The 19,363-nt window shown below is 35.0% G+C and overlaps 1 protein-coding gene across 3 annotated transcripts in view; it reads left to right on the top strand.

The window, feature by feature from the left end:
- The window catches only part of Il1rapl1 (interleukin 1 receptor accessory protein like 1), a 1,306,889-nt gene that overhangs the window by 1,252,632 nt on the left and 34,894 nt on the right, over nt 1-19,363 (top strand). For all 3 annotated transcript variants that reach the window (XM_021187610.2, XM_029534406.1, XM_029534407.1), the window contains 2 exons: nt 1,107-1,239; nt 3,525-3,670. In XM_021187610.2, the coding sequence (XP_021043269.1) occupies nt 1,107-1,239; nt 3,525-3,670 (279 nt within the window). The remainder of the gene's footprint in view (nt 1-1,106; nt 1,240-3,524; nt 3,671-19,363) is intronic.

Genomic DNA, 19,363 nt, shown 5'->3' with positions numbered 1-19,363 from the left:
GGGGTATAGGAAACTTTTGGGATAGCATTTGAAATGTAAATAAAGAAAAAAAAAGCCTTCAATCCTTAGGAACTACCTTGCTGGACCCCAGTGATCACAGAGTCATACAAACTGTTATCATAATTTATTGTTACATCTAATGGAGAGAGTTAGCTTACTCTAAATGTCAGCACACTTTTCAGTTCATCTTTTGGCAATCATGCCTAAGTGTTCTCTTACATTCATGTTCCTGGGGTAGGCTCTTACTGGACTCATATCCCACTCTTATGTTCCACCTGAAGCCAGAAAATTCATATAAATAATTACAGCTAGACTATTTCAGTTGTGCAATGCTGACTTGAGTAAATAAAATGGTTATGAAAGGTAAAGTATTTTTAATAAATCTAGTATTCTGGAGATATTAGATTCACTTCTACCTTTTAGTCAATAATTTAAATTTACCTTATTAAAGTAGTCAATTAACCTCTGTATACAACTATACATGAAAAGGAACTACATGTAGGAAGTAAAATAATGAAAACAATCATCTCCTATATACATATGTGTGATTTATCTCAATTAATATTCTATATTTTTATTATCATGATTTCACTCATCTTAATGTGGTTTTCTACCTAATATTGTACTTTGCTAAGAAAATGTTATTCCTTATGGAGTCAAAGTTTCTTAACAGCACTCTTGAATCTATGAGCTATAGTTGCACTGTCCCCTCAGGCAAGGATTCTGTTTTGTTTCTCCATATACCCTTTGATGTAAAGCCTTGAGAAGGATATATCTCTTCTGTGATTCTCCCCAATAATTCATAATCTAAATCTAATCATGAGAAGACATCACTAAGCCTCAATTGAAAAACATACTATAGGATAATGGATCCTCTTCTGAATCTCACAAGTAACTCTCATTCATTAAATAAAACATATGGTAAAAAAATGATACATTTGATAAACTTGACAATGATGGAAAATGCTTGGTTAATTATTCTTTTAGCTGTTTCATTAAAAAAAAATGAAATGTTCCCATTCTTACAAGTCGATTTGTTTTGTTTTATTTTGTTTTAAATGGATACAAATGGTTTTATGTTGTGTTTCCATTACTTTTTTCCACAGGTGGCTCAGCCAACCTCACCTGCAGAGCTTTTTTTGGGTACAGTGGAGATGTCAGTCCTTTAATTTACTGGATGAAAGGAGAGAAATTTATTGAAGATCTGGATGAAAATAGAGTTTGGGAAAGTGACATTAGGTAAAATAATTTTTATACTTTTAACAATGTGGAGCTGAGTTAACATTTGCTTTGTTAAGCAGGGGAAGGGTGAACCAAAACAACAAAAGTTATTATTATATCTTTCAATTATCATAACAGAAATTCTTTAATACTTTATGTCAAACAAAGAATTGTTGAAGCTGCTTATGAAATTACAAAATGTGAACATCATCTACAAAGAATCTAGGAGTAATTCTTTATTCTAAATATTTTTATTATTACTGCTTTAGGATTCATATAAGATGTCTTGACAATATCCACAAACAAACCCCACTTCTCTACCTACGAATAATTTCAAAAGGAACATTCCTCTAGTAGTAAAACTAAAACCAGAAAAATTGAAAATATTCAAGCCCATTTTAACCTTATAAAAATCATTGTCCTTTTATTTTATGAAATTGACTTTTAAACGTTACTAAGAGGAAGCAAGCAGGGTGACTGATGTCTGTAAATACTGTGCTTGATAAGCTAAGACAGCAATGTTGCCTCGAATTGAAGACTAACTTGGGTCACCTGGTGAGATCAGTGCCAGCCTGAGCAAGAATGAGATACTGTCTCTAAAAAGAAGTCCTGAAAGGAACCCTAAGCAAGGCACTACATGGAGTCAAGTACAACCTTTATATTTTCCGTGAATGCTCTTACATATCTAAAAGCTACCAAGTAGCATATAAAATGCTTGATGGGTTGATGGAGGATATACAAATTTCCTACATGAAGGTATAAATATTTATGAAGAGGAAATAATAGGAGAACAAAACTTTACATTTTTACATATCTATTTTGAGGGCATAGTCATTATACCTTTTTTCAATTTTTTTATTAGATATTTTCTTCAAATACATTTCAAATGCTATCCTGAAAGTCCCCTATATGACCCCCCCACCTTGCTCCCCAACCCACCCACTCCTGCTTCCTGGCCCTGGCATTCTCCTATACTGGGGCATATACTTGTTTAATGTAGTTACATATTTTTCACTTATTTAAGCAAAAAGGTATTCAGTGATGAAGCAAATTGTATTTTGACATGAAGAATTAGTTGAAATCCTAATGTAAATGAGCAAGGACTTTCATAATGATAACTAAGTTATAAGAAAATCAAATGATGACTATTTTCTAAATATTCTTCCATATAAAGCTTGTGTCTTCTGGCAGAATGTTGGGATTTAAGCAATGGTTCTCCTTTTTAAATGTCAAGACTTTTAAAACTTTAACAAAGATATAAGAAAATGTTTTTCAGTATGAAGCAAAAACGTATAAAACTGTCATAGGAGATCATCTCTATTGTGATCTTCTTCTCTGGCAACAAATACACAATATCTTACTGAGAAGTGTTCCAATTTGATTCTGGAAGATCCAAATGGGCAATTGTCCAAAATGTACAAAAATCTTCTTTTGCCATTTTTCATATTTATAATGTGACCAATACTTTTTGCATTTTTAAAATTAAAGATGTACCATGAACCTAAACTCTCCAACCTTGACTATATGAGCTGGATGAATGCTCTAGAAATTTGTTTATTTAATACTATAGATAATATATGTATGTATACATACATGCATATACATTTATCCAGGCAAGAGTTTGGAACTAGGAATATTGAGAGCAGGAAAAAATGAAATCTAGTTTAAGAAATTTTTTCATGTGTTTTAAGAGATTGCTAAAATATCTAAGGATCATATTAGTGAGCATTTACCATTAATTTTAAAAGTCAAAATTAAATACCAGAACTTTTAGTCTATGGCTTTGCAGTTTCATATTTCTTTAAAACCATGCAGCTCATTTGTATTATTAGGAAAAATAAGTCAGACTGGAGGTTTCAACTGATATGTCAAAATAACTCAGAAATTTTCTTTCTTTCTTATTCTTGTTAAAAATAATCTGATATATAATTAGGCCTCCAGCCTAAAATTTTCGAATCTCTTACCCCATTTTTAAGTCATATTTCTTCTTAAAGGAAAAGCAATTTGTAAACTTTTCTTCAAGGTCTCTCTCACCTCTTTGTTATGACAGGATGATTGTCCTGCTATGAGAGATAATTAACTGCTAGTTCATTAGCATCTGCAAAGACAAGTTTCTTCATTAGAAGTGAAGAAGGAAAGGGCATGATATCATTTAATTAACTTAGCATCAATTCATAGCCAAATTTGAAGCACAAATTCTGCAGGTATATTCTCATCAGATTCAAATTCACCTACAAGTCTTTCTTTTTCATGTGTGTGTATGTTTGTGTGGATTTTTTGTTGCGTTTTCCTTTATGTTTTAGAATCCTTAAGGAACATCTTGGAGAACAAGAAGTTTCTATTTCATTAATTGTTGATTCCGTGGAAGAAGGTGACCTGGGGAACTATTCCTGTTATGTGGAAAATGGGAATGGACGTCGGCATGCCAGTGTTCTCCTTCATAAACGAGGTGAGTGGAACTTTCTCTGCTTGAGAGAGGAGACAAATGTTCCATAGAAAGGAACTCATTGGAATCTAGTAAAAGGAAATTACCTTCTTAAAATTATTTTCTCCATAAACCTAGCACAAGTAAAATAATCCCATTAGCACTATGTCCATGAAGTTGTTAGCTAACTCATGCCTGTCAACACACTGTTTAAAAGCCAATTCTCAGAGGTTAAATCTGGCAGAAGAAAGCCAGATTTGATTAAGGGTTAGCACCTGGCTATTTGTCCCTAAATAAATGACATTTTTAGAGAACTAGGGTATAGAAATGGGTTTTTAGGGAGAGGAAAGGGAGAGGCAAGGAACAGCAAGAAAGAAAGTTCTTTTCTATGAATGGTTATTGTCCAGAACAATTCCCTATCCTAGAGTATGTGACTCCCACTCCAGAATATTGAAGTTGACCTCCTGTACCAGTTTCTGTGTGTTTTAAATTAATATGAATGGCCTGAGTGTTAATCCTCAAAACAACTTGCCCTCTTTTTGTTTGCTGATTCATAGAAGTGGAATAAAAAAGGACACATCTTGATTTGGTCTAAGGGCACCCAGCTGTTCTGGGTTTTGTAACTCTAAAGATCATTTAGCAGTTAAAATCTTCATCATTTAGATGCAACTTTCTTTAGAATTTAGAATGGTGGGCAATGGCTAATCACAAAGAGACAACCACTACTACAAAAGAAGAGAATATGGATGGATGACTAAATCAAATTTAAGTCAACTTTGGATTCTTTTCCTTGATTTAATATCAAATATATAGCCTGAGAAAATTGTTCTCATTGTCAGTTTATGACATGTAAAATGGAGAAAAATATCATCAATTTTTCAGTGTTTTATAAAGATAATAAAAATAACAAATAGGAAGGGCTTGATACAGTCCTTATACACAGAAGATGTTTGGTGAAATGGTATTTGAAATAGACATTAGGTCACTAAAATAACTACATTTTTAATGCAATAAAGTGTGTCATGACTGAAAGGTTGTACCATTAGTTCAAGTACTGGGTCTGATGAATTCCTCAATACAGAATTTCTTGACATTTTAACCTCATATAGTTTTTTCATACATAATATTCTCCTATGATTTATAGTAACTTACTATAAATAAGACAGGTTATAGTTAAGTGTAGTGTCTGAAATAGTAACTTTTTATCCATAGCAGCTCCTCAGTTTATATATAAGTGTGTGTGTGTGTGTGTGTGTGTGTTTGCATGTTTATGTGCTATATGTGTTGACATGTTTGTGTGTGCTCTGTATGTGTTGTGTTTGAATTGTTTAAAATTACAAATGATTATAAAATGTGTGGCTTGGTGAAATTTTCATGAGCATTACAGGAGAAAATATTTTTTCTCCTTTCTACTAAGTTAAAACATTCTAGTTTACTTATTCCAAGTACACTTTGTACTCTCTTACTCAGCAGCTTTACACTGATTTTAATTTCAAAGCACATCTTCACTCCTAGAGTCTTTGAGGTTTGAAAAGAAAGAGAACACTGAAGACTGTTCCCTACCTTATTGGGAAATAGATTCTCTTTGAATAGTGTTGCTGAAAGCTATTAAAATAGGCACCTTGACTGTCAAGGTGACTATAATATTAAAGTAGCATATTATGCTGTAATGTGAGGAGAGAAGCAAAGGAAGCAGCAGCTGGCAACATTTCTTCCTGTACTTTAACAATAGCCCCACAATGAAGGCATTTGAGTGAGACCCCATGTATGTACAGAAGTACAAAAGTAGCCTTAGTGGACCATAGACTTAACTACTTATTCTGCCAAAGACCCTTCAAAATAGCCTATCAGCTTATACTGGATCACATTCCAACTCTAGAAAATCCATTCTAGCTTTGGAAGAACCTGCTAGAAAGCATCTCCATTTCTCTGGTTTTGTATCCATTGACTCTATACTTTTAATTGCTCTTTCCCTAGCAGTCAGATGTTTGATAATAGTTGTCATGCCCCTGCTGAACCTTCACTTCACCATGCACTCATTCTTCATTTATATGTTTCATTCCTGCAACTTTCTTGGATATACTCTAAATGAAGAGTTTAAATTAGTCCTTAAGTATTGAACTAGTAAAGAAAAACTTAGGACACATGTTAAAAATCTATTGGGTTGGGGACAGGAGATTTAAGAATACATGTTTCTCATGCAGAGAATCTGAGTTGAGTTGTCAGCATCCATGGCTAACAACAATTTATAACTTCATTTCTATGTGATCTTATACCGTCTTCTGACATCCATGGGCACCCGGCACACATGTGGTACACATATATACATGCACACAAAATACTCATGAATACAAAATAAAATAAATCTAAAAAGAATTTTAAATCTATTAGTTTGGAAAAATATATTTGCATGTGGAGTAAGGCAGAGACGACAGTGAAGGGATTATTATAAACAAGTAGGGTTGACAATGTACTGAATATATGGGGGAAGTGAATAGAGCTGTCTTTTTCAGGCAAGTATACAGTTAGTACAGATCAGACACACTTGAGGATACTTCTAGCATGTTTAGCCTAAGGTTAAGCATACAAAGATACTAAAGTTTCCAATTAAAGAAAAGTACAGTTTTGAAAAATCTAGGAAATTATTGAATAATAAATGTCATTAGTGACTGAGTATCTGAATATGAGGAAGATAAATGTGGCCAATTTTGGTTGCTCTTAAATAATTAAGTTTCCCGTGATACTCTTCCAAATTTGTATTTATATCAACAACAGTTTGTTCTTATTAAGATAAAAGTAAAGCCAGGCGTGGTGGCACATGCCTTTAATCCCAGCACTCAGGAAGCAGAGGCAGGCAGATTTCTGAGTTCGAGGTCAGCCTGGTCTACAAAGTGAGTTCCAGGACAGCCAGGGATATACAGAGGAACCCTGTCTCGAACTCCCCCCCCCCCAAAAAAAAGACAAAAGCATTAATTCCCAAAGAGTCCTTTGAGATTGTATACTCTGAAAGTCTGTTCTTAAAGTGAATGTGTAACTTCTTTGTAAGAGAGTTGAAGCAAAGGAGTCTTCCCTTGCAAAAGCAATAATGGATATAATCGTCTCTCAAAGGGCTCATTCTATGGAATGACCACACCCATCTTGAAAACAAGGAAATTGGTCAGAATAAGACATAATTGTAACTTCACAACCATGACAAAGTTCAAAAACAGAGAACATAGCAAGTATGATCCCATAGGTTTGAATCTTCAATGATAAGGTCTCTGAAACTATCAGATTTCTGTCACACTATCAGTTATGCAATGATCAAATAATTTCTCAGAGGATCAATGCTCAGAAAAACAATTGGAAGCTGCCACTGTTAATCTTTTGTTTCTGCCACCAACTTAAGACTTCCCTAACTTACCAGTTTTCAAAATCTCTTTTAAAATATTTTTTGTAGAGCTATAGTAAAATATTTGTTTCATCAGTGGTTCTCAACCTTCCTAATGCAGCTCCTCATGTTGTGTTATTTCATAACTGTAATTTTGCTACTGTTATGAATCATAATGTAAATAGCTGTGTTTTCCAATGGTCTTAAGTGACCCCGCTGAAAGGGTCAGACTTTGGGGAAGAGGGGGACTGTGACCCACAGACCCACAGATTGAGAACAGCTGATTTAGATCTTTAGCACTCAGAAGTATAACTTCTGAGAGATAAAGTTTATCTAATGTTCTCTAAACATATTTCTTCCACTGTTCCTTCTTGTTCAGTGTTGTTGATATAACATGATTTCAGCCCTACAAGGAGTTACAGTATGGACTTGGAAAACATACTCCTGTCCATCAAGTGAGTCTACATTTGAGGTAGGCTCAATGGTAGATTATTATTATCCCTCGATCTTTATCTGGAAAAAACAAACAAACATGATTTTATAAAGCCTGCTGAAATTTACCAGGAAATTTGACCAGTGAAGATCCTGACTTAAGAATATCTAAAGTTGTCATCTTCTATATCCTTTTATTTTTATTAGATATTTTCTTTATTTACATTTCAAATATTACCCCCTTTCCTAATTTCCCCTCTGAAAATCCCCTATCCCCTCTCCTTGCTTCCCAACCTATATGTTTTTAAAATATACATAAGAAATTAGAATCATGTCAGAGAGAGAGAGAGAGAGAGAGAGAGAGAGAGAGAGAGAGAGAGATTGAAAGACTGAGAGAATGAATGCAAATAAAGTCCTGTTTGTCTATGAGCCCTGACTCTTTTTCCTTACTCCAGTAAGCTGCCTATTTTCACTTAACTTTGCTAGTATCTGGCCTAGAAAGCTTGAGAGCTAAATGCTGGCTTCAAAAAGAGCCAAAGAGTTTTTCAGCTAAAGACAGAACCTTCTAAAATTTTCCCAGGCATTTCCATTATATAGAGTTTGTTTAAGAAAGCATATTTTTGAGATATCATAGGTGCAAGTGTGTTGTCATGTCTAGAAGATGCTATTAAGCTCTCTCTCTCTCTCTCTCTCTCTCTCTCTCTCTCTCTCTCTCTCTCTCTCTCTCTGTGTGTGTGTGTGTGTGTGTGTATAACAACAATAATTGAAGAGATCATGAATTTGAGAGGGAAAGGTAGGAATGTGGAAGAAATTGGAAGATGTAAAAGGAGAGTAGAAATTATGCAAAGTTAGTATTCATGAATGAAATTCTCAATTTAAAAAAATTAAATGAAAAAGAACAACAGTAAAGGTTTACATGTCAGTTAATGAGTTGTTTCTTTTTTCTGCACATAGTTAATTAAATTTTGTATCTGAGTTTCTGAATATGTATTTACCTAGATTCCTTTGCTTGGGTATCTAGTTGCTGTTGACATGCACCAAACAATTTTCCTCGAAACTCTAACCTTTCTTCTTCTCTCCATTTTGTATGTTTTCCATTTCTCTAATAAAAAGATCACTCTAGATTAGTGGTTCTCCACCTTCCTAATGCTGTGGTCCTTTAATACAGTTCTCATGTTGGGGTGAATTCTGTGTCAGTGAACTATGATGTCCAGTTCCAAATTTTATATTACTCCATGTCCTCACAATATGGGCATCTTTATAATCTACAACAAAGAACTTTGATAGTTAAAGGCATGGGATTGAGAACAAAACTGTCTGTGCTCAAGGATCAACTCTTCTTTATAATTGTTCTGTCATAGACAAACCACTCCATTTCTGTGAACCTTAAATTGTCTTCTATAAAATGGGACTGCTAAGTGATCTACCACTTATAGCAACTTGAGATTTAAATGAATATACCTGCCAATGCTTATCACAGAATCTGATATATATTTAGTAACCAATAAATGTTAACAAGCAACTGCAAGATTTCTCTGCTTCAACTCCGTACTATGAGGGTAATGAAGGATACAGCAGTTATATGTTCCATTAAAGTATCTATGCATTCTAATTTATCTTTCATTAAAATGATCATCTTTAGCTCCACCAACTATGTCTCACTTATTTGGATTTTACCTTGCAATAAATTTACTTTAATTTGTGAATGCATTGTCCTAAAGAATTTCATTCATTTATTCATACATTTAATGATAATTATTAAGAATCTCCTATGTGCCTAAAAGTGTGTTCACTTGCAAAATTAAATAGAGGGGGAATAAGAACCAATATTAACTGGAATGTCATGATCTCCATTTTAAATTACACTGCTACCAAACATTCTTAAAACAGAATTGCGTTTTTGTTTTGTTTTGGTGTGTGTGTGTGTGTGTGTGTTTGTGTGTGTGTGTGTGTGTGTGAATGTTTGACTTTAGAATTGCCACATTAAGAGTTTTCAGTAATAATGCTGGTCTGAATGATAATGTTACCTTATCCTAATTACAATAATATGTCAATACATTCATCATGAGGTAGTAGAAGCAGCAAAGTATCCAGTTAACAATGATAAACATCTAGGTTTTCTCTATTTCCCCTCAAAGCCATTTAAATTTTTCTGTGCAATTTGTCTCTCTCCAAAGATTGTAATCAATAGGAATTAGACTTGCTCAATAAAATCCCTAGTCCTGGATACATCTCCAGTAAAGAAATTAATGTGAAAATAATTTAGGGTGCATTGTTTTAAAGCAGATGCCTTTAGATCCAGTAACTATTTTATTAGATATTTTCATTATTTACATTTGAAATGCTATCCCGAAAGTTCCCTATACCCTCCCCCCACCCCTGCTCCCCTACCCACCCACTCCGACTTCTTGGCCCTGGCTTTCCCCTGTGCTGGGTCATATAAAGTTTGCAAGACCAAGGGGGCTCTCTTTCCAATGATGGCCGATTAGGCCATCTTCTGCTACATATGCAGCTAGAGACATGAGCTCAGGGGGTACTGGTTAGTTCATATTGTTGTTCCACCTACAGGGTTGCAGCCCCCTGCATCTCCTTGGATATTTTCTCTAGCTCCTTCATTAGGGGACCTGTATTCCATCCAATAGCTGACTGTGAACATCCACCTCTGTGTTTGCCAGGCACTGGCATAGCCTCACAAGAGGCCTCTATATCAGGGTCCCTTCAGCAGAATCTTGCTGGCATGTGCAATAGTATCTGGGTTTGGTGGCTGATGATGGGATGGAACCCCAGATGGGGTAGTCTCTGGATAGTCCATCCTTTCATCTTAGCTCTAAATTTTGTCTCTGTACCTAAATCCGTTTATGGATATTTTGTTCCTTATTCTAAGGAGGCATGAAGTATCCACATGGTGGTCTTCATTCTTGGTTTTTGTGTGTTTTGCAAAATGTATATTGGGTATTCTAAGTTTCTGGGCTACTATCTGCTTATCAGTTAGTGCATATCTAGTGACTTCTTTTGTGATTGGGTTAGCACATTAAGGATGATATCCCACAGATATATCCATTTTCCCAAGAATTTCATAAATTCATTGTTTTTAATAGCTGAGTAGTACTCCATTGTGTAAATGTACCACAGTTTCTGTATCCATTCTTCTATTGAGGGACATCTGGGTTCTTTCCAGCTTCTGGCTATTATAAATAAGGCTGCTATGAACATAGTAGAGCATGTGTCCTTATTACCAGTTGGAAGATCTTCTGGGCATATGCCCAGAAGAGGTATTGCTGGATCCTCTGGTAGTACTATGTCCAAATTTCTGAGGAACCGCCAGACTGATTTCCAGAGTGGTTGTACAAGCTTGCAATCCCACCAGCAATGGAGGAGTGTTCCTCTTTCTCCATACCCTTGCCAGCATCTGCTGTCACCTGAATTTTTAATCTTAGCCATTCTGACAGGAGTGAGATGGAATGTCAGGGTTGATTTGATTTGCATTTCCCTGATGACTAAGGATGTTGAACATTTCTTCAGGTGTTTCTCATCCATTCAGTATTCCTCAGTTGAGAATTCTTTGTTTAGCTCTGTACCCCATTTTTTAATGGGGTTATTTGAATTTCTGGAATCCAGCTTCCTAAGCTCTTTTTATATATTGGATATTACTCCTCTATCAGATTTAGGAGTGTTAAGAATCCTTTCCCAATCTGTTGGTGGCCTTTTTGTCTTGTTGACAGTGTCTTTTGCCTTACAGAAGCTTTGCAATTTTATGAGGTCCCATTTGTCAATTCTTGATTTTACAGCACAAGCCATTGATGTTCTGTTTAGAAATTTTTTTCCCTGTACCCATATCTTCGAGGCTTTCCCCCACTTTCTCCTCTATCAATTTCAGTGTCTCTGGTTTTATGTGGAGGTCTTTGATCCACTTAGACTTGAGCTTTGTACAAGGAGATAAGAATGGATCAATTCTCATTCTTCTACATGATAGCCGCCAGTTGTGCCAGCACCATTTGTTGAAAATGCTGTCTTTTTTCCACTGGATGGTTTTAGCTCCCTTGTCAAAAATCAAGTGACCATAGGTGTGTGGAAAGCATTTGACAAAATCCAACACGCCTTCATGATAAAAGTCTTGGAAAGATTAGGAATTCAAGCCCCCTACCTAAACATAATAAAAGCAATCTACAGCAAACCAGTAGCCAACATCAAAGTAAATGGAGAGAAACTTGAAGCAATCTCACTAAAATCAGGGACTAGACAAGGCTGCCCACTTTCTCCCTACCTATTCAGTATAGTACTTGAAGTCCTAGCCAGAGCAATCTGACAACAAAAGGAGATCAAGGGGATACAAATTGGTAAGGAAGAAGTCAAAATATCATTATTTGCAGATGATATGATGGTATATATAAGTGACCCTGAAAAGTCCACCTGAGAACTCCTAAACCTGATAAACAGCTACAGTGCTGTAGCTGGATATAAAATTAACTCAAACAAATGAGTGGCCTTGCTCTACATGAAGGACAGACGGGATGAGAAAGAAATTAGGGAAACAACACCCTTCATAATAGTCACAAATAATATAAAATAACTTGGTGTGACTCTAACTAAGGTAGTGAAAGGTCTGTATGATAAGAATTTCAAATCCCAAAATAAAGAAATTGAAGAAGATCTCAGAAGATGGAAAGATCTCCCATGCTCATGGATTGGCAGGATTAACATAGTCAAAATGGCCATCCTGCCAAAAGCAATCTACAGATTCAATGCAATCCCCATCAATAATCCAACCCAATTCTTCACAGAATTAGAAAGGGGATTTGCAAATTCATCTGCAATAATAAAAAACCTAGGATAGCAAAAACCATTCTCAACAATAAAAAAACCTCTGGTGGAATCACCATGCCTCACCTTAAGCTGCACTACAGCGCAATTGTGATAAATAGTGCATGGTACTAGTACAGTGACAGACATGTAGATCAATGGGATAGAATTGAAGATCCAGAAATGAATCCATACACCTAAATCCAGTATCTTGTTTGCCCCTTCTTTTAATCGATCATCTTTGTAATGTGTTGCCATGTCCTCGTTTTTATTTGCCTAGCACAGTTATTTCCTGAGAGATTCAGTGTGATAACGGAACCTTGTAAACCTCTCTTTGAGATTTAAGAGGAACTATTTGGTTTCATTGAGCACTGATATTAGAATATTTTGAAAGCCAAATCCTGCTGTAACATCACAGTATCCCAGTGCTCCATGGGGCACTATCTCCATAGAAGGGTCAGTCTTAATGAGTCTTGCCATTTGCAATGCCAATGTATTTAGGAGTTTAAGTTGTGTTTTTGCAGAATCTTCAACCAATAGCTAGCATGTTTAGAAGCTTTTTTCCTTATATAAGATTTAACATTTCATCATCAAATTGTTCTTCTCTCTTATGACATTTTTTTTGCCCCTCTGACCCTGTGTTTTATAGAAAAACTAAGGTATTTGTTTTCAACTCCATATTTTTTAAATTGCTAATGTCAAAACAGATAAAATCTGGCTGGAGTGATGGCTCTGTTTTTAAGAGAATATACTGTTCTTCCATATACTGTTCTTCCAGAGGATGTGAGTCTGATTCACAGTGCCCATGTCAGGTAGCTCAAAACCACCTGTAGCTCTAGCCCCAGGGAACCTGCTGTTGCTGACCTCTTTAAACATCTTCATCCATGTGCATATCCCCGTCCACATATACATACACACATAATTAAAAAGCAAATAAATAAATACTTTTTAAAAAATAAATAAAATCACTTGAAGGCTCATTTGATGCTAATAATCTTTTACCTTTGTTCTTTTTAATAAAGGACATTTCAAGAAAGCCACCAAAGTTACAGGCACAAAAACTAACTTTTTAAGATGGCTAGTTTGTGTAGTTTGTGGCAAATTATGTGAGAATAACACTAGGTAATTTTTGTCTGATTACCTTGTTCAAACAAAACTAATATGGAAAACAGAGATTGATAAATTTCTGTTTTGAGCCATCTCTGTTGATCATGAATATGAATGGAAACTATAAAATAGTTCATTATACATGGTCATATTTATCGTTTCTTGTTTGTTTTCTACTAAAATGTTAAATACTTGATAAAGTATGTTTACTTTTCTGTCATATGTTTCAATGTGCCTAACCTACTTAATAGATGTGATGAATGTGTCCTATCAAACAGGTTAATTAATGCATCCTGAATTATCTACATTTCACCCGTTGCAGCTTCTCAGTTTTGTTGCTATTGATATTTTGGGCTGAATAAATTTCTCCTGTGGTAAGAACTGTCTTGTGCACTATAGATTATTTAGTAGCATCTTTTGCCCTTACCTTCAGTACCTTTTCCAGTGATGGAAAATGAAAATGTATCCTAACATTACAAAATATCCCCAGAGAACAAAAATTGTCCCAAGATGAGAACTACTGGTTTACAGTATTAATAGCGCATCCCACTTATAAGAAATGGCTTTAACATCTTAAGTACTCATAGCAGAGAAATTCAAAGTAAAAGAACTGAACATTTTCACCATGAAAACCCTCAAAATCATATCAAATGGAATTGGGAAGAACAGAAAGTCAACAGAACAAGAGTTTATATGCAGGAATTGACAGCAGTCAGACTATTTGTTTCTGTATTTGGAAAGCCATCTAGACATCCGTATTCTTGTACTTCATAAAATTTATAATACTCACAAATCACCTAGGAGCTTACTAGAAAAGCAATTCAGATGCATTAGTCTGGGGTGGTATGCAAGACTTGAATTTCAAGGAAATTCATTATAGATATTATTGCTACTTATCTACAGACCACAATTGGCATACCACGCCTTAGCTACACAATAGATCCCATTAATGCACTTGGAATCATCTAATAGTTCAAGAGTAACTAGCTTTCTGGAGCTCAATGTGTCAACCAGTCGGTGCGACTAAATCCAAGTAATTGCCTCATTCCTTCTGCAGAGTCAACACCTTTGCCCTAACACTCTGTTCTTAATGAGGTTACTTACATCACATATTCAATGACATTTTGCCTTCTAGAATGCATTTGTTACTCAAGAGATGCCTGAGAAAGCACTCTCTTCAAGTATTAAAATGATCAACCCCTTAAATAAAAAGGACCCCATTTTTAGAAACAGTTCCTACATTTCCAATGTTTTAATAGGAAAATATATTCAGAAATATCTCAACAACATAAATATTATATTATATTACTTACACAAACAGGTTGTTCATAGTGTTCAGTCTGTACAAATCATAATTTCTGAGTATGTATGATAATACTCATAAGATAATTAGTGAATACTGCTAATTTCCTCTTTCAAATGTTGAATTCAGCTAAATCATAGCTCTGTATAATAGGAGGAGTGGTCATACTATCAGAATCGAAGCACCACATATTGTTGGTCATGATAAGGACAAAAAAAAATGAAACCATAATAGGACAAGCAACAGGACAAAGTATTTCTACATGTTCAAAAGTTTCATCCATTTGCATAAATATCTGCCTAGCATTTCACAGAACTATAAAATTCAAATAAACCTCAAGTGAGGGCAAAGGAAATCTACTGAAACTCAGAGTTTTGTATTAGAAAACAGTAAGTATGCCACTTAGGAAAATAAATACATCAGTTTAAAACACTTGAAAGGGGGCTGAAGTAATGGCTTAGCGGTTCAAAATACTTATCAAAAGGACCAGATTTCAGTTCACAATACTCCTGTCAAGTAGCCCACAACTACCCGTAACTCCCTTTCCAGGGTATAAAACATCTATTCCATGTTTCCATGGGCACCTGCACTCATATGCACAAACTCACACACACACACACACACACACACACACACACACGTATACACACATAAATAAAAACTAAATATTTAAAAAAGAAAATAAATTACTTGAAGGACGCACACTAAAAACATGTAATCCCTACACATTGATTAGCTATTTCTCTGCCAGTAAAATGAGCCAATTCAAGACAGACTAGATTAGATAACTAGATTATATATTGGGATGCTGCTCTCAGGTGGGTGAGTTTGCTGGTCCCAAGGAAGGAGGCCAGGGAAGTTGCCATAGGAAGGGAGACAGATGGGTGAAGCGGGGGGGGGGGGGGGGGGGGGGGGGGGGGGGGGGGGGGAGAAAGAGAGAATGAGCTCATGCACAGAGAAGGAAAACAGGGGAGGGTGGTCCAAAACATCTGGATTGTATAGGCAAGAGCCTCTAGGGGCAGGAGAGCCCAGCCCCAGGACTGGAAATTTCAGGGTTAGGGATAGGATATGCCAGGTAGGGACTGAAGGGTGCTGGTAGAACCTGTAGGCCAGGTCTGCTTCGGTATGTAAAATATGCACCACAGCTGTTTGTTCTGGGATCTGAAGCCAAACATGTACCACAACTATAACATAATACATGGCATCAGAGATAGTAGACAGAATAGTAAGTCCATGACCAATACCCACTAATAACCCCTCTCTCTCCTCCTCAGAATCACCTTTGTATTCTCATTATTTGCAATCAAATTTACCTCTTATTTTTGATGCTTCATATCTCATTTGAAATATTACCTCACTATAGGCTGCTTAAAGGAGAAGGCTTATCTAATGCTGTGGAGTGAAACTAATTCCACTTGTAAAATATGTAAAATACATACATATTTACCAACATTGGATTAAGCACCTATATGAATTATATGTGGTAATTAAGTCACTGCTTTCAGAGGGATGTAGACCATTATCCTAGAGCAACCTTGTTGGAGAGAGGATGCTAAATCTGCACTTGTATGGCTAGGAATTCCTACATTTGGTTGAGAAATGGCACAACTGGGTCATAATACAATACAAAAGATATAACTTTTAATAAGCAGTTCCTGGATGTTGAAGTTTGACAACCAGGTCAGTAAACTGAGAAATTTGACATGACACATAAAAACTGCTAACTGCTCTCTCAGGTCACATAGCAGGAAAAAGTATGTTGATTTCCAATAGATTACCTTGGTTACTTGTGTTAGTTTTTTAGTGCTGAGAAATACATTTGCCATCTGTAAGAGACATGTTAGCTATTTGTCTCTACTTTTAGAGTACGTGTTCTATTTTCAGAGTGTGCTCAATAAAGAGTAATATATATGGAGGTTGAGTTCTCTAAATTAAAAGTGGGCATTTAAATGTCATAAAATGAAGTAAAAATAAATTCAGAGAAAAATCCATCAGTATATTTAGGAAGGCACCCAATGATAATTTTTAAACCACCGAAGAATTATTAAGTTAACTCTGATATGACTGAAAAGAAATTATGAGCTATGATGGAGAAATTGAGTTTCTTGAGAGTCTTTTAATTTCCACTCTTCAGTTGTTTGTTACCTAGAGCAAATCTCTGCCTCATTGTTCTTCAGTTTTATCTTTTGTAAACTAATTGTCCCTCAGCTTCAGGGTAGAAATCTTGAAGAACATATTAAGTACTCACAATAATATATATTAGTTCATTTTTCAGATTCTCAGATTTTGTTCCTCAGTCTTGCCAAACCTGCAAGTTAATTGAAGTGCTTGCTCTTCCCAAAGGATTTTCTTCTGGTTTAAGTATTAAGTTGCCTCAGATATTTGCTCCTATCCTATTAGTGCAAAATACAAACTGCAGCTCCTTATATTTGACTGTAGTTCAGATTATTGACTTATCATGGCTGCCTAATCCACACAAATTTAAGTGTGACAGGCATCTACCAAACTCTAAAAGAAAGCCCAGTATGGTAATTTATGCCTATAATCCCAGAGATTCCATGCTGAAGTGCATTAAGTCTGAGGCTTGGTTCATATAGAGTTTGATGCCCACCTGTGCTACAGAATGAGTCCCTGTATCAGAAAAAAATAACCCTTTAACAAGTGAACATTATATTACCCAACTTAAATGAATTTGAAAACTCTGGAATGTAATGTAAAATGATTCCTACAGAGGAAGAATAATCATAAATTTTGCTATTTCTTGCCCCCCCCAAGAGTGCTCATTACATCATAGATTTTTTTTAGGTTCAATAAAATAATTGCAAATATAGAAACACTGTAAAATTTCTACCATGTTCCCCAAATACTTAATGTATTCAATAACAAAGAGTAATGAAAAGCATTCAAACGTGAGAAAGAAAAGAGCTTTCTGTTACTCCCATTTGAGAAATAAGCCAGCATGCAGTGTGATTGCTGTTTTGGCCCTAATAATCTCTAATGCTGAAAACACCAAGAATTTCAAATGAAACTTTTCTCAAGAGGGAAAATATTACCAATGGCTTTCACCAAAAACAGTTGTTTCTAAAGCTTTCAATAATTAGAAATATATTAAACCCTTAAAGAAAGCAAATTAAAATAATAGCAAAAGTCTGATATTTATCAGTGCTTTCCACTTTGAAACCTTCAGAACAATTAAGTTTTACATGTGTACAGTTTTTATAAATTTATTTCCATAAGTAGAATGTTTTTCAAATCATATTTTAAAAACAAGAGTTTAATGCTTTTGTCAAAAAGTAGAATACATTGCTCTTACTGGTTATCTAAGCAGTCCAGATGTTCTGTGTTCTTTGGGCAACCCAAAGCATCCCCAATGGAAGAACTAGAAGTTCTAACTGTGACAATATATCCTCTGGTGGACGATTGCTTTCAGGATAAACATCACATTCTTTAACAAAAAGGAGTGGAATGGTAATGCCACCTTCACTTTGACAGTTTTCTCTCAAGAGAGGTTTTGTAACATTCCATCTGTGCCTGTCTGTTTGTATGACATGTTAAGAAGGAAATTCCTAGTAGAGAGAAAACAAATACTTTTTCTTCTGAGGTATTTTCTTTTAGACATCAGTGAAGTCTTACACCTTGATATACACTAGCCATGTCTTCTCAGCTGGTCACCCGAGGCCCTTTTGTTCTTTATTTTAGCAGTATGTTCATTCTTTGGTTTCTCTTTTGAGATCTAAGATGAAAGAGCCCATGTTTAACCTTTTATATGTCTATATGTGTGTGCAAATATGTGATGTGTATGTTCCATGTATGTTTCTATATAGAGTTATTTCAAATACTGGTTTATGGTTTAAAAGGGAAAAGTTTTCTGCAATAGATCTTTACCTATGCTTGGAACTCCATATTGTACCTTTTGAAATCGAATACCAACGTTTCCCAAGGGAAATCACAGTGTGATTGTTCTGACCTAATTTTAGGAAACTAGCTTAACTGGTACATGACATAAATCCCCAGACAAATATTGGTTTTGGTTTTTTTTTAGAAAGGCACAGGTTGTTTACTCTGAAAGTAAATTAAGAAGATAAGTAAAATATATTAACTAAACAAAAAAGCAGAAATTTGCCTATAATCATCAAACATCCAACAAATATATTTTTCATTTAATGCTGTGTCAAATAATTTTTCACAAACCTTTGCAGGTACTTTTGTACTATGCCATTCAGTGGTTGATTTTTACCTTTGCAACCCCATCCAAACATCCAAACACATACACAAAAATACCAAGGATTTGGCTTACTTATCATGTGATTATGATACTTTCAATATTTTTACACTCATAAAAGTGCTAGAACAGTGATACTTCAGTCCTCAACAAATATTGGCATGTATTTTATATTAACTACATGCCTACATGTCAGAATCTTTAAGATATAAGCTCTTTTAAGGCAATAATCATACATTTCTTTCCTTCACTTTATCACAAGAGTCAAAACCACTGAACCACTATATAGAAAATACTTATTAAACAAAGATAAAAATAAATGAATGAATGAATGAAAAAATTAAATGGGAGAGGTATATCTCAGTGGCAGAGGACTCAGCAACTGTAAGGTCTTAATGAAATATTAGGTGATTCTCAGTTTCTAAGTGAATATAAACTTTTAAAATTTTATACATTGATACAAGATTGTATTATCACCATAAT

This window comes from Mus pahari, chromosome X (assembly GCF_900095145.1).
Source record: "Mus pahari chromosome X, PAHARI_EIJ_v1.1, whole genome shotgun sequence".
NCBI classification, from domain to species: domain Eukaryota; kingdom Metazoa; phylum Chordata; class Mammalia; order Rodentia; family Muridae; genus Mus; species Mus pahari.
This window is presented reverse-complemented; position numbering and strand designations above follow the sequence as displayed.